Source organism: Manacus candei, unplaced genomic scaffold, assembly GCF_025592945.1.
Source record: "Manacus candei isolate 608988 ecotype Guabito, Panama unplaced genomic scaffold, ASM2559294v1 h1tg000088l, whole genome shotgun sequence".
Classification (NCBI taxonomy): domain Eukaryota; kingdom Metazoa; phylum Chordata; class Aves; order Passeriformes; family Pipridae; genus Manacus; species Manacus candei.
In genome coordinates, this window is record NW_026138136.1 from 752437 (window position 1) to 767500 (window position 15064).

General features: G+C 36.1%; 1 protein-coding gene across 3 annotated transcripts in view; it reads left to right on the forward strand.

The window, feature by feature from the left end:
- ZNF407 (zinc finger protein 407) overlaps positions 1-15064 on the forward strand; it is a 333549-nt gene that overhangs the window by 124676 nt on the left and 193809 nt on the right. For all 3 annotated transcript variants that reach the window (XM_051812661.1, XM_051812663.1, XM_051812662.1), the window contains exon 4: positions 7087-7161. In XM_051812661.1, the coding sequence (XP_051668621.1) occupies positions 7087-7161 (75 nt within the window). The remainder of the gene's footprint in view (positions 1-7086; positions 7162-15064) is intronic.

Here is a 15064-nt window from a genome sequence, read left to right on the forward strand (position 1 = left end):
TCTTGGGTTTCCACTCACTTTTGTGTTAATAACAGTTATCACTGCCTGGACTTGGCTTATTCATGCAGCTGCCATTGAAGTGTACTTTTTGTATTTAAAATAAAATCCCACAACACAAAACCCCCAAACCGATAAAGTTCAGAAGGGAACTATAGCTAATTTACAGAAAACCTGGTTTATTTATTTATTTATTTATTTATTTATTTATTTATTTATTTATTTATTACAAAATAAGTAACTTCAGGTGAGTCACGCAATAATGAATGTGAGTGCCCTCATGGGGGAGGAAATAATATGAATATTGCCAGTATATTACTTTTTTGCGGCAGTCCTTGCAATTACAGACTGAATTTCTGTCCTCCATGGTTTACATTGTAACATACCTCTCTTAAAAGTGGGATGGTGAGAGGACTCAACAACTTTGGTTGGCAAGTTCAGCCTAAGTGGAAAAGTAGAAGGTGTTTTCTGTTTTATTTAGTTTGCTCTTTCTTTGTACCCAAGTCTCTTCTGCCAGAATATGTAAGAGGAGATAATTGTGCCTATTGCTACTACTTTACAGCTATGTGGCTAATAATTCTTTCCCATCTTGAGGGGCACAGATTGGTGGCAGAGAGCAACAAGAATACATTGAGGGATGTCTCTCTCTTCCAGTTGATAGATACAGGAATATGCAGGAACAACACAGTGGATTGATTGATAGTGTGCAACTCATCCATAATGATCTGTCTGATATAGCAGTAAATTATTCTTGAGATTGATGCAGGTCATTGAACAATCCTGTTGTCTGTCATTCTGTTCAAAGCAAGGCAGGAACAGTAGTTGCTGTGATACTTAAGTCTGCCTTGGGTGCAAGCTGTGTACAGGTGTTCCATTAATACAAGTTGTTGTCTTTTTATTTTTTTTTTCCATGGTGCAGCTTGCTTTCATTGCTAGCTTGTTACAGGTAACAGTAAAAAAGAGATGCGTTATTTTTAGAAGAAAAGGCTGTAATCAGTTGCACTGATGATTTCATAAAAATCAATTGAAAATGTTGAGATTTGACTTTCAGCAGCAAAACTCTTACATGGAAAAGTTTAAAAGTTAATAAATAATTAAGAAACATACCATGCATGGAAAATTGTAAAAAAACCCCAACAAACAAAAGCAACTCCCTAAAAACCCGAAATCCAACCTTCAAACTTCAGGCAGAAAGGCTAATAAATCTCAGAAATTCCAAACTTATGTTAATCTTTAGGTTCCATGAATTACCATGGTATCTTCCTACAGCACTCTGTTTTTTGTCTTGTTAAGGTTGGCAAAGTTGACTTCATTTAACTCTTTTGATTTCTCTTTTCAAGAGAAAAAGGTTGAATTTTCCAGTCTGCCAAGTTGCTCGCTCTTGAATATGAGGATGTATGCGTTTTGCTTTCCAGTTTAATTACCAATGTTAGTGAGGGGGGAGCATAAAATAGCCATATCCTTCTTTAACACATGGGGTCAGCAGGGAGTACAAGTCCGTGTGTCACAGCACTCTCAGCATCGCATATTCGGTGATTACACACGACTTGTTAACTTTTTAAAATGTTACTGATTTTTTCTTTTTCTTTTTTTTTTTTGTAACTTAAGAAGAATAACCATAACTTTTATTTGGAAGTAATAAGACCTACTTCATTTGGCTGGTAAATGAGTGAGGACAAAACCTCATCTTTCCTATGCAGGGTTCTAGGCTTGACATCCTGTCACAGAGGGCATGAAATTTTTCAGATATTTGGATGTTTTCCACACTAGACTTCGCCCTGCCAGATATTTACTTGAACCTGACATCTTGTCACAAAGGGCATGAAGCCTTTCAGACTACTGGATATCTTCCACACCAGACTCTGCCCTGCCAGATACTTTCTTTTAAATTGAGTCCCTTGGACGCAGTCATGCAAGAGAGTTATCAGCGCCCCAGTCTGGACCCTTCAGCATCAGCAACCATCCACAAATGATGGACTTGAAGAAATTCTCAGGAATTTGGCCTTTTGGTGCATGTGGAGGAAAGATTACTTGTTACAGAAAACCACTGCTTTATGGAAAGTTTTGGATTTTCCTCTACCCTCTTGTTGCTGAAGTTAACCTGCTGAATACAAAATCCTGATGGAGGGATGAGATTTGGATAGCAACTTTTGATATAGTTTGGAGAATTTAAAAACTTGAAGTTTTTTAAGTTTGCATAGGCTATATATATACTATTTGACTAAGTACTGATTTGAACATGTGAGGTTCTAGTTTTATCGGTAGTACATGTGCTACTTAAGTGCATGCAAAATTCTGTAATTACATATGTAAGTTTTATTGAACATTCTGAAATACATATAAGTCATGGTATTTCTTGAGAAAATGCACTATTTCTTTCTCTTACTAGATACAATCCCTGTTGGTATGAGTCCATGTGAACCACACATTCAACTACAAACAATTAGGGTTTGCAGTGTTTTTCAAGGCACAGTAAAGAACAAGAATACTTTGTTAAGGTAGTAAGTGTCCATGTTGTTATTTACTTGCCTGAACATACCCCAGTCCCCCTTCTTGGCATGATCTGTGAAGTTTGCCTTGATTTTCTGGTTTCTTGCCTTAAGTGGAGATACAAAGAAAGAAATTCAAGCACAGATCACATAAAACAAAACTGGATGCAGACAGAATAATGTATTATTTCATCATATTCTGTGATGGTGTATAAAAGTTTGAGATCCTTTTTCTTATTATTCCTTGAAGCTATCAGATCTCCTGAGTGATTTATCCAAAATGGTAAACATTTTATCCTTTCTGTGTTCCTGAGACCTATGCTAAAACCAAGCACTAAATGCTAATAATTTAAAAATAATAACATTCTATTCTGCTTCTCATGGGTTTGTTTGTGGGTTTGAATTTTTTTTAAAGGCTCTCCAGCAGCTTTTTAAAACATCCTGTATACTTAGGTCATGCAGTAGCTTACCTGTATTCTCATAATTAAATTCATGTATAAAGAGGTTTTGGACAGTTTAAAGGATACGTAAAGGATATTGAGAATATGAATAAAGGGTAGATATTCATTGTTATTCTCCTGGACTTTTCTGCTGTCATTGAACATTGTTGTCTGTAAGATAAATTCTCCAAGAGCAGTTGCAGAGAGCAATGTATCCACTGAGAAGTGATTTAAAATTGCGCATCAACTGCTGGATACCTTGTTTGTAGAGTTCCACAAAAATAAATTCTCATGCTGGTCCTCCTCAGCAGTTATGTGCAGTTACAAGATGACTGGTCTGTTGACATGGCTTCGAGTGACTCTCTGTAGAGGTAAGATGTTGCTCCTTCCTTGGAACGAGGCCAAGGCTGAGCACTTGGTAAACACCCAGGAAATAACAGATTTCATGATTTTATGGCCCAGAATGCTTGTTTTGGTTTGTGTGTGTGTGTGTGTGTTTTTTTTAACTAGGCTTTTCGCTAACACAGTGATGTACTTATTAAAAAGGAAAGAGCAATTATGTATTCAAAACATAATAAAACTTAGAATCTTTTGCCCTCTCATAGCAAGATACTTCACAGAGCACAGTTCTCTCCCTGCAGAGAAAACGAGAGAAGAGACAATACATGACAGATTATTCATATTCCTTGGATACTGTGATGATAAACATTGTACATGCTGAAGAATTTATATTACACCAGAATAAAAAGTGGAAGCAAAGATTTTCCAATATATTTCTTTATTCCCAGAATTAGAAGTCCCTTTGTTTCTTTTGTACTTTAAAATGTTCTTTTATAACTGAAGACAAGTCTGTAGAGGCTTCTAAATCAGTTACAGGCATTCTGAGAGTGAGTCCAAGTACTGTTTGAAGATTACCATGGAATATGAATGGTCACGTTCCTACAAAGCCACAACTCTTGTAAACTGAAAACAGAATATTGTGCAAACTTATTTTGGAAAAGGTACTCATGTATTTATGATTTAAAGTTATTTTTATTTACAGTTTATGTGCAAAAAAATTGCCCATAGGGAATGCAGATGCTATTCTAAAGTTCTGTGTAATTTTCAACTCATCTTTAATTTATCCTGAAGTTTGAACATAAAGTGTATAAGACTGAGGATTATTGCTGGTTTGGAGCCAGAGGAGATGAAAATCACTAAAAAAGTTAACCCAACATAATGCTACTGCAAGCAAACAAAATCCTACCTACTCATCTTTTTCCACTTTAAGAGAAGGCTTCTAGGAGCAAGCTTGCTAAAACATGGAGGGAATTCCCAGTGACCATGACTTGGATGTTTAGGCTAGACATTTCTGCTTTTTGAAACCTGGCCCTCAGGAGAGCAGCTGGGCTTCTTGTCTTCATGTGAGTTGAGGATGAATTTTTTCAGACAGATCAGAGTTTGTAAAACTCGTCCCAGGCCTCTAGTCTGGCCTGGTTTGCATGTACTGGAAACACTGGAGTATGGCAATTACAGGCTTTTCCTACTCCCTTTTAATGCGTTTCTGAAATGTGTTAGTTTTTAGCATTTGAATATTTCTATTTTCACTGGAATTAAAAACAAGAAATGACAAATTCAGTGAAGCCTGAATAGGTGCTTACTGTAGCTAATGGAAAGATTCCTTATGATTTGAAGATGTAGTAGTGCAACATATCTTGAAAGCATTCACTCCTTGAGTCCTTACATGTGCCAGTCAAACTTCCCTTGAGATTAATTTCAAAGGCCAAGGCTAAGTCATGTCTATCAATTCAATTCTAGCAGTAGTTTAGGAATAACTGATTTACCTCAGCAGAGGTAAATATCATAGATAAACCCATTATTTTTTGACTAGTAAAACAATAATTGCTTGGGAACCCAGAGTTACTGAATGTACTGAAAACATTTTTGTGTTTGTTTTGTAAAGCCAGCAAACAGTTCTACCACCACTCAGAAAATCACCTACAGGATTTAGTAAACAAAACCAAATAGTTCCCACTTGTCTCTTTTTTTTTTTTTTTTTTTGTTTTTTGTTTTTTGTTTGGTTGGTTTTTGTTGTTGTTGTTGTTGCTCGTTTTTTTGTTGTTGGGGTTTAATGAGTTGTCCAAAAACTCAGCATCCAACCAAGGTTGTTTCGGCTTTGCCTCTTGTTTCAGTAAGGGCTGTCTTTGTTGGTAATACTTTTTTCATCTTGTTCTCAGTTTCTTATGAAAATAACAAATTTGCTTTTATTTTTAAGGCCTGATTCTGTAAGGTGGGGAGCTGCTCCTGAGCTATGCTGAGCGCTCCAGACTTGCACAGAGGCATTCTGCCTCCTCAAGTCTGAAGTCTTCAAGCCTTAGATGTTACTAGGTGCCGAGACACTTACTGAGTCAGGGTTCATTTTATCTGTGCTATGTAACAGCAGCAAAGTGGATACTAGAACCTAGATACAACAGAGGGAGCAGCTAATGCAAGATTAATTGCTCCATGTTATTAACAAAGCCTTTGTGTTTGATTTTACAGAAAGGTATGTCTGTCTGTACCCCCTGCAGTCGTGCGGTATATGAAATGTTCAGCCTTTGTTTGGAAGCTTCAAGTACACAGGCTCAGAAAACAGAACCCAATTCCCTAAAAATACTGTGTAGCTGGTTGGGATCTTTATATTCCATGTAAATAGAAAAGCATCCCTTTACAACTCTGATTACACGTTGCCTTTTCACAGTAATATTGTTGAGTTTATTTTTCTTTTAGAGAAGGAATGTGGAAGTTTGTAATAGGAAACAGAAGTACTACTTAGTGAAGATATGTTTGGTACCTTTCACAGCTATGTGGAAAAGCAGTGGCAGTACGTTTTGTGTGCCTTATGCTGTTATTAGAACACAATTTTTATATTGTTACAATTATTTTCCCTATGTACAGTAATTCTGATGACACTTACATAGTAATGATGGTAACAGTGTAATAGATTATTCACAGTGGTAAAGGTTATGATGCCATACTTATAAATTGTGTAGGGAAAAGTATTTAAGGTAGTTTTTTAATGTCTTTTTGTATGTATTTAAATAAGACAGTATTATATTCCTACACCTTAAGGGATGCACAAGAGAGATTCTTGTAATAATGTGCAAGTGCCTAAAGTAGATCAGACACAGAGAAGCTGCATTAACATAATTGTAAAGGAAAAGTACTGTGTCTTTTGTCGCTCTTATACCCCATAGTGCTAGTGTTTTACAGTCTTTCCATTGTCCATTACTGCAAACACGTCCAGATGAATTCAGCATTTAATGTTAAAAATCTTATAACATGCCAGTTTGATTTGTAGCCCTTCATATCATGGAATGCTAATTAAAATCATATTTTTGCATATGTCATGCTTTTCATGTACATATGCAAATGGAGTCTATTGCCTTTCAGCTATTAGTAATTAACTTTATGAAGGACAGCTGTAATACATAATTAACAAAAATGTTTGCAAGCCCTTTTCACACTGAAAGTTGTAGCAGTAAAATTTTTGCTTATAGAGAGAACCATTTTAGTTTGAAGCTTCAGTCTGATATCTAAATTGTTTGAAGCAGTCACATGACATAATTAAATTGATGTTATGGTCTTATCAGCAGAAGAATGGTGTTTGATAGGCTCCTATCTGTTTCATTATGAATGTTGCTAAAATGAAAGTAAATTATCTATGTTTGGTAGAAATATAATGCCAGGTAGTAATATTTTGTTGCTGCTGTTGGCGCTTTTAAGAACGTCTTGTCAGTTTAAACAATATTCCTGCTCATGGTGTGTTCATGAACATGTGCTTCAACTTTTTTATCCTTTTTTTTCCTGCAAGGCTGTAAAATAACTAAGGCTATTAATTTGTTTCTATGTATACCTCTTTAAATAATTAATACAATGAAGTTTGACCCGCATAAACAATGATTAAAGCATCTGATCTTGTTGTATTTTCATGTTACTCATTAAAAACAATGGAACTACTTTGTATGAAGCAGGATTTCAGGATGGGCCCATTAGGCTTAAATAAAGGTGTAAATAAAACTGTATTAGTTTATTACATAAGAAAAATACTATTTACGTAAAATATACTGTATTATCAATAAAATGTGTAAGATGTTCTAACTAAAAAAGTAAACTTCCTGGGTTCTTTGTTTGTTTGGCAGGGTGGCATTTGTGATGAAGAAGCATTTAAATACTCATTTACTGGGCAAGCATGGAGTTGGCACACCCAAAGAAAGGTAAACTACTTTAAAGTTCTTCTTCATTTTATCCTGTAGAGCATGTGGAGTCCTTTTCTGGAATATTTAGCTTGCCCACACTGAAGTCATCTGGATTTTTAACCTCACCTCGAAGGGAGAGCCAACATACTTAAGTACTCTGATGGCATGGTGCTTATGACACATCTGTAGAAAGAAATTCTGTATAAAAGGTGTAGGATTTGCACCTTTTGGGGTTTTTGTTTGAGAGGTGGTATTATTTTCTCAAAAATTCCATAGTTTTAAATGTCCCTCTGAGTACAAAATCAAATATTTTTTTAATTTTTTTTTTTAAATTTTCTTGCTGGCCTTGGTGCTCATAGGTTTATAAAATGACTTTCTAAGATTCATGTTATGACTGAGATCAAAGTCACAGAGGATTCAAAAAGAAAATTTCGTCAGCGTTCTTGGGCAGGAAGGGAGATTTGGTGTTTTGACTATTTTTAAAAGGAATTAATTTTTTTTTTCAGTTTGCGTACAGTAACTTATTTTCGAACTTTGTTTGCAAGCAGGTTATTTTTTCTGTGATTTAAAATATAACTGTGTTTTACAAACTAAATGGTATTGTGTTTCCAGATAAGCTGATTTTGCTTTAGATTTATTGGGCACATTGCATCATAATTATTGCTATTTCATTGAATTTTTGGGGCAACTAGAAAATTGATGTGTTTTGGATAGCCAAAAGATCACATATTCTCTTTCAGTCTGGGTAGATGGAGGGGTTCATTGCTGGATGCTTAATGCTGTTTCAAGTATTGCTGCCTTGTAACTCATTCTTCTGGTGTAGGCTTTCATAAATAAAGAGTATTTTCTTGGTTTGATATGAAGGAAGAGGAAAATAAATGACAGCTAGGAGCTATAGAAGACTGCAAAGCTCCTTCTGGGTCATGTTCATTTCTTGTTAAAGACACTGGAAATGGTAATCAATTAGACCCTTTCCTCACAAGTTCATGACACTTAAATCACTGAGGGACCTAAGAGTAGTTTTAAATTAACGCACCATATACACCTTAGTTTGACTAAGCACTGTTTTAAGTGGTGCTTATATTTTTAATGAGATTTCCTCTGTGAAGGGCTTAACCAGAATTTCCCTAACATGTGATTATTTAAAGAATTTTGAGATATTGTATTTAATCTAAAATACAAAATGATGCATTGAACAACAATTACAGTTTCATCAAAGCAGATATCATATTTAAGTTTATATTGGTTGTCTGTTGTCATAGCACAACAATTACAAAAAATGTTTTGCTCTGGTGGCTTTTTTTTGTAACTGGAAGCATTCAATACTGATATTTTCTTTTACAATGGGGTACTTACTGTATAGTCATCATAAATACAACATAGAGATAACTTGCGTTACCCTAGTGAATATGTGCACAATAAAGGATACATACAATAGATTTCCAAATATAGCATCTTAGCCTGAGAGGCATATTTTTAGTGATCATCATCTTGAAATGAATTCCTAAACAAGCAGAATGCTATGAACTAAATCAGTTGTTGCTGGCTTTTGTTTGTGTGATTGTTCTGAAAACCTTCTGGTTGTTTCCGTTTTCCCCATTTCTTCCCATATTCCTTCAAGGCTTTCTGGCTGGCCCACCAGCATGGTGTGAGGAGGAGGAGGAGGGGGGGGGGGAGGTCCCTCCCCTGCCACCCTTTTGCGAGGTGGCAGGTTCCTAGCCCTCGCACTCCTGGCTGCCCAAGGAGCAGAGGAGCCCCATTAAGGCCTACAACCTCCCTCTCCCATCTGCAAGCACGGACTGTGGCAGCTTTGCCCCCAGGCCAGCATAAAGAAGTGATATTTGAGTGACTTCATACCCTCTTCTTTTGCAATTTCTTTGTCCATCTTTTGAGTATTTCTTATCCACAATACCTTTTTAGGTGGCACTTCAGCTTAATGTAGAGCAGCATCAAACAGTAGTGGCAGAGCTACAACAACAATATAAATTTCTAGTCGCAGTCCCTCGCTGGTGATGGGGGATGTTTAAGCCACGTGATCTAATGCAGTAAATACCAAACCACAGTTGCTTTCCTTTCCTATTATGAGAGAGTTTGATGCCTTTTAATGGCTTTAGGAACCAAAGAAATCCTTCTTCAGCGTGTTAAACAATCACTTTGGGTATAAAGATATTATAAATTAAGTTACGTAGTTTTCTTACCTATGTAAAACATTAATGCCTTGATTATAATTTTGCAAGCTTGCTATTTTTTAATTTCTCTAGGACAATATAATCAGTTTATTCTTTGTGTTTTGAATTTGATTCTGCCCTCTGATACAGTGCATATTATGGCAAATACTAATAGAAGCTAGCTAAATAGGCTGTGACAATTAAATTAATAATGCATTTTATTTGCAAGTGTTTAGTCTTCATGGTTTGACTGATATATGCAAAGATGGTAATTTATTAAAAGTAAATTCATGTAATTGTACTACAGAATTTGATGGACCAAAAAAAGTTGTCAGCATGACTATCATCAAAAACAGAAAATTGAAAAGAAGTTCAAAAGGGTGCTTGAAAAAAATAGGTATAACCCATACACCCTGAAAAATTGAAGCCCTTCTAACAAACTTCTCAGAATGGAATTTCTGATGGCAAGCATTGAGAGAGAGTTCTGAGAGGAAGAGAAAAATTACATTTACAATTTAGTCAGCAGTACTTAACTAGTGCACCTTGCTCTCACTAGCTTTCCATAAGCATTGCTTTTTTATCGCAAAAGGGTTGGGTTATGGAGGCTGTAGAAATGTTTGCATGTGCAGATATAGAAAACAAGTACAATTCATGGTAAGATTGCTACTAATACATATTTTGTTTCAAGTTTCTGGATTTTTTTTATTAAGACAAAATTGACTTAAGGGAAAAATACTGTGTAGTTGAAAATCACATAAGTTCTTTTAAAAATAGCCTTCTAGTAAAATATCTGCACATTTCAGACACAAAAACCCTTACTACCTAGTCCATTGTGATCATTACCATTTAATAGCTAACTCAAAAGTGGAATGTTTTAACAGAAAAAAATTCCTCTAAGGTATATTTTCCTGTTATTGGAACTGTGATACTGATTTATTGTCAACTTGAATGTGTCTCAAAACTGGCATGTTATCTGCTAAGTCCAAGGCCAGTACATATTTGGTACTTCAGTGTCAGTAATCTTCATGGGACCTATAACTATATCTTATTGGCAGGATAAATCTTTGGCTACACCTTTATTGTGTCTAGGAGACATTGTGGTTGAGGACAAGGTGAATGCATCAGTAATGTTAATGGTGCCATGTTCTAATTTCTGTTACATCGTTATATTACTTTGATGTAAATTGTGGCAAAACACACAACAAACGGATGTTTCACTATTAAGTATAAGATATATACATACGCATGAAAATAAGAGCAAGAAAATAAAAATAAATTCACTAGGTCGTTCATCAGTGAGACTGAATTCTGACAGTGCGAAGTACAACTCTGGATTTAGAAATTTTTAATAAGAAAAATACATTTAACTATTCTTAAGGGATTTTTTTAGGGACACCATTAGTTATGTACAGTATGCGTTTTATAGTATATGATACTTTCTTAACTAGATCTGTCATGCTATCTGATACATGCTTAAACTGTTTTTTTTTACATAAGAAAAGGCCATAGAAGAACCTTTGTAATTGTTTAATTACCTCATCTTCTGTATTAATTTTAAGTTATGAGTTACCTCTGAAATAACTTTGCATATGAGTAATCTCGTTGAGTCAAATAGGATCTTTCATATATATAAAGTTACTTAAAGAACAAACACTTGCTGAATTGGAATATCTGTTGCAAAACAATTTCTGTAATGGTCATTAAAAAATATGTTTGATTTTGTAAGGTTGTTCTGGCATTTTCTTGGGCTTTAAAAAGGGGATCAGTGCCAGTAAGATCATAATTGTCAAATTATCTCGATTGATTGAAAAAGCTGTGTAGTGATTTCATCTTGAGAGCAAGAGCTGTAAGTAAATACCTATTTCTATATACTAGCAGCCTAAATATATTTGAGATGCTTTTTCAAATAATATTGGAATATAGCATACTTCTAAAATTTGTGTATTTTTTAAATAACTCCTTTGAAGTAAAAGAGATACTTCCTAGGTACCTATTGTTTAATGTGCTTGCATAAGCCCATCTACTAGCGTATAAATATCATCAAATATGCAAGACTGTATGGTATGTTGGCGAAAGGGATTGTTGAGGTCTGAAAAAAAAGTAGCCAGGAAAAATGAATGGGGATTTGCTGTTCTGTATGTTATTTAGAAAACTGTCCTGTAATCAATTGCTGTGTCCTAATATCTCCATTTCGAATGTAAAACTAGAAGTAAATCAACTCAACCAGTGCAATCCTCTTTTATTTAATTGAACTGCTAATCCTTCTTTTGAAGCATCTTTCTTTCCTTGAGTAGAGAAATTTGTGATAGTAACTATTTGATATGCCTGTTTTGGATTATGCTACCCTGAACCTGCAAAGTAAAAGGATCAAGTTGATAATTACAGGAGATTTTGGGTAAACAAGTGGCAAAAGTCAGAAAGTGATGTGCCATACATACATACATATATGTGTGCAATCATTTTGTAATAGCTTGCTCATGTTCTGAAGGAATGGGTTCTGTAAGTGGCTGTCTCACAGAAGGGTTTCCAGTTAGAGGCATTGACAGTACATACGGAGACACTGGAGGAGAGGCTACCTGAAATACCAGAGGGGTAGTGCGCCGAGTCTTGCCTTCAAGCTTTGTCATCACCTTTTGCTACTTCTTGCAAATAAGTTTGGGCTTTTCAACTGAAGCCTCACGTTACTAGGTTAACTGGATAGGAATGAAAAATTTTACTTAATTGATTATTTCCTGCTTTTGGCTTAAAAAGGGTCTTTGGAAAAGCCTTAAGGAAAGAAATGTAACTTTTTCTTGAAATATTTGCTAATTGGAAGTTTAAAATGAGAGGAGTGGTGTGGAAAGGACTTAATGTTTTAGCATTGGTTGGGAGTTAAAGTTTTACCCAAGATGTACGTTAAGCATTCAGTGCTTTGGAACCTTACTTAACCTTAGAAAGCAGTATTTTCCTCTGGTGTTCAGCTCTTGTTTGGTGCTACACTGTTTCAGAGTGTAAGTGTAGGTACTGGCTCCACAGTCACTTGTTGCTGGAGTGCTTTTCTCTGTCTGTGACTGTCCCAAGGAACATAAGGAAGCCAGGGAGGTTACTTTGGGCTTCCTCAGGTACTAGAAGATGTGCTGAAAATTCACAGCTTTTCTCATGACATGTTGTCTGTAGAACACGTGTTTACTTTGCTTCGAAAAAATAAAGAGTAGGCAGCCATTTATACTGTTGAAGATGGTTTTCACAAGGACAGGTGATTAATTGAGCATCTTTTTGGAAAGAAAAATAACTGAAGGCCTGCAAAAGAATGAAATTATTTTACTACTCATTATTTGTTCTTCCTATAATCCTGGCAATCTTAGAGTTTGATTCAGAAGGAAGGGCAATCTGAAGTAAGTTTATTTTAGGTGTTAGGTATGTGAGATGTTTTGGAAATTTCTGTAGTCAGCAACAGTCTTCCTGTTGGGAAGGCTTAGGTGCCATGGATAGAAGACAGAGGAAGTGCCTAATGGGATTCATGCTGCCCACAGTGAGCACCTCTGGCTAATTTTAAGCATCATAACAAGCTATAAATGATGATCTCACATTCATAAACAACCAAGTACTGTCTAGAGCATAGGTTATTAGTTTCGTTAGCAAGCATATGCTAACACTGAGAATCTGTGGAAGACAGTATGGGTAGTTGCTGAAAGCTGCAGGTTTTTTTCCAACAGTTTGTTTCCAAGGAAAACACAGTTCTTTGTTGCATGTCATCAGCCAAAAAGTGGTAAGCTGCAAACTGATCCCTTCTCTATTGTGGTCAGCTGAAAGTAAGTATATCTTTAGATCACTTTCTACCTGTGCAGGACTGGAAGCAAGAGACCTGTTCAGACAGTTACACAAAGTATGTTACACTACTTTGAATATGTACCAGGTTGTACTTTTTGACATTTGTGGATGTGAAATGTTCCTTGTCTCGGGTGGTATCATGGCTCTTAGCTTTGATCCATCTATAAAATACAACACAAATATTTATTGAGTATATTGTAAAGAAAATGGAAACATAATCTCTTGACCGTGCTGCAGTGAAATATTTTCCATATATTCTGAGGAATCATGAGGAGTATTTTGTGAACTTTGGAACTGAAAACAGAAATACTGTGGCAAACGCTGTGTATGACTGATGGTAAAAGCTTAACTTCTACTTTTAAACCATGCATGTCACTTCACAATACTTCCATCAAGTTACAGTGCCATCAGGACTATTTTTCTGCAGCCAAAGCAAGTGCATTTGTCCACGTTTGCTTAAATTTCACCACCTCAAGGTGGAAATAAAATGCTGGAAAAACATGTTCTGAAGTTGAACAGTACCATGAACACGATTCTAAAATCACCCCCACAGTGCTATAATGTTTAAAAAAAAAAGGTGACTGAGACTTAAATAGTAGAAATCTAGAGGTCTTGTTGTATTTTAAAGACAGTCTTCTGCGCTGTGAGCCTGCGTGGTGTGGTCTGCACTGGTCTCTGGTGGGTAGAATCATAGGACAGCCCAGGTTAGGAAGGGACTCCAAAGATCATCTGGTCCAACCATTCATGGCAAGGGGAACTTAGAGGAGGTCATCTAGCACTGTCCAGTCACATCTTGAAAATTTCCAGTGATGAGAGCTCTACCACATCCATGGAGGAGGTTGTTCCAGTAAATGATTATTCTCACTATAAAAATTTTGTATGTTGACAATGAACCTTTCCCAATGCAACTTGTACCTGTTGCCCCTTGTCTTCTCTGCGTGACTCCTTGTGAAGAGAGAGCCTCTGTCCTCTTTGTAGCAGCCCTTTAAGTCCTGGAATAGCATGATGAAATCCCACTGAGCTTTCTCTTCTTCAGGGTGGTAGGTGGTGGACAGAAAACTGGCTGTTCTAGCTTGGGTTTTAGGGACAGGTTGTTTTATGCAGAAACTGTTGCTGCTGTCTCTTGATAGTATATTTTGTAAGGAAAGAGTAACAATAGGATCTTAAAACACCTTTTGATTCTGTAAGTGAAGCTGAATGGCAGTGTTCTGTGTTTAGGCTTGTAATAAAAAAACTCACATCATCTTTGTATTACAGTATAAATTTACTTTTATAAACAGTAGTAATTATGAGGCTTCATACAAAACTGTCAGTTTCATACAGATTGTTCCACCTCCTTTTGGTGTCACAGAATCATAGAATGGCTTGAGTCGGAAGAGGCCTTAAAAAAAATGCCTCTAGTTCCAAACCTCCTGCCATGGGGAAGGACACCTTCCACTAGTCCTGGTTGCTCTAAGCCCCATCACACCAGGCTTTGAACTCTTCCAGGGATGGGGCATCCACAGCTTATCCAGGTAACCTGTTCCAGTGCCTCACCACCCTCTGAGTAAAGAATTTCCTTTTAACTTCTAGTATAAATCTCTCTTTTAGTTTAAAACTATTCCCTCATGTCCTATCACTAATTGCCTGTGTAAAAAGTCACTGTCCATCTCTTTAACTCACTTTAACTACTTGAAGAATACAATGACGTCTCCCCAAAGCCATCTTTTCTCCAGGCTGAACAATCCCAACTCACAAAATCTGCTTTCATAAGAGAGGTGCTTGAGCTCTCTGATCATCTTCATGGCACTTCGTATCATTTCAAGCTGAAATACAAAGTGATATTCTCTGATGCCTGATAAATAGTTGGTCCTTATAAAGAAATATCATGAAATCATAGAATAGGTTGGAAAAGACCTTTACTATCATTAAGTCCAACCATTAACCCAGCACTACCAAGTTCA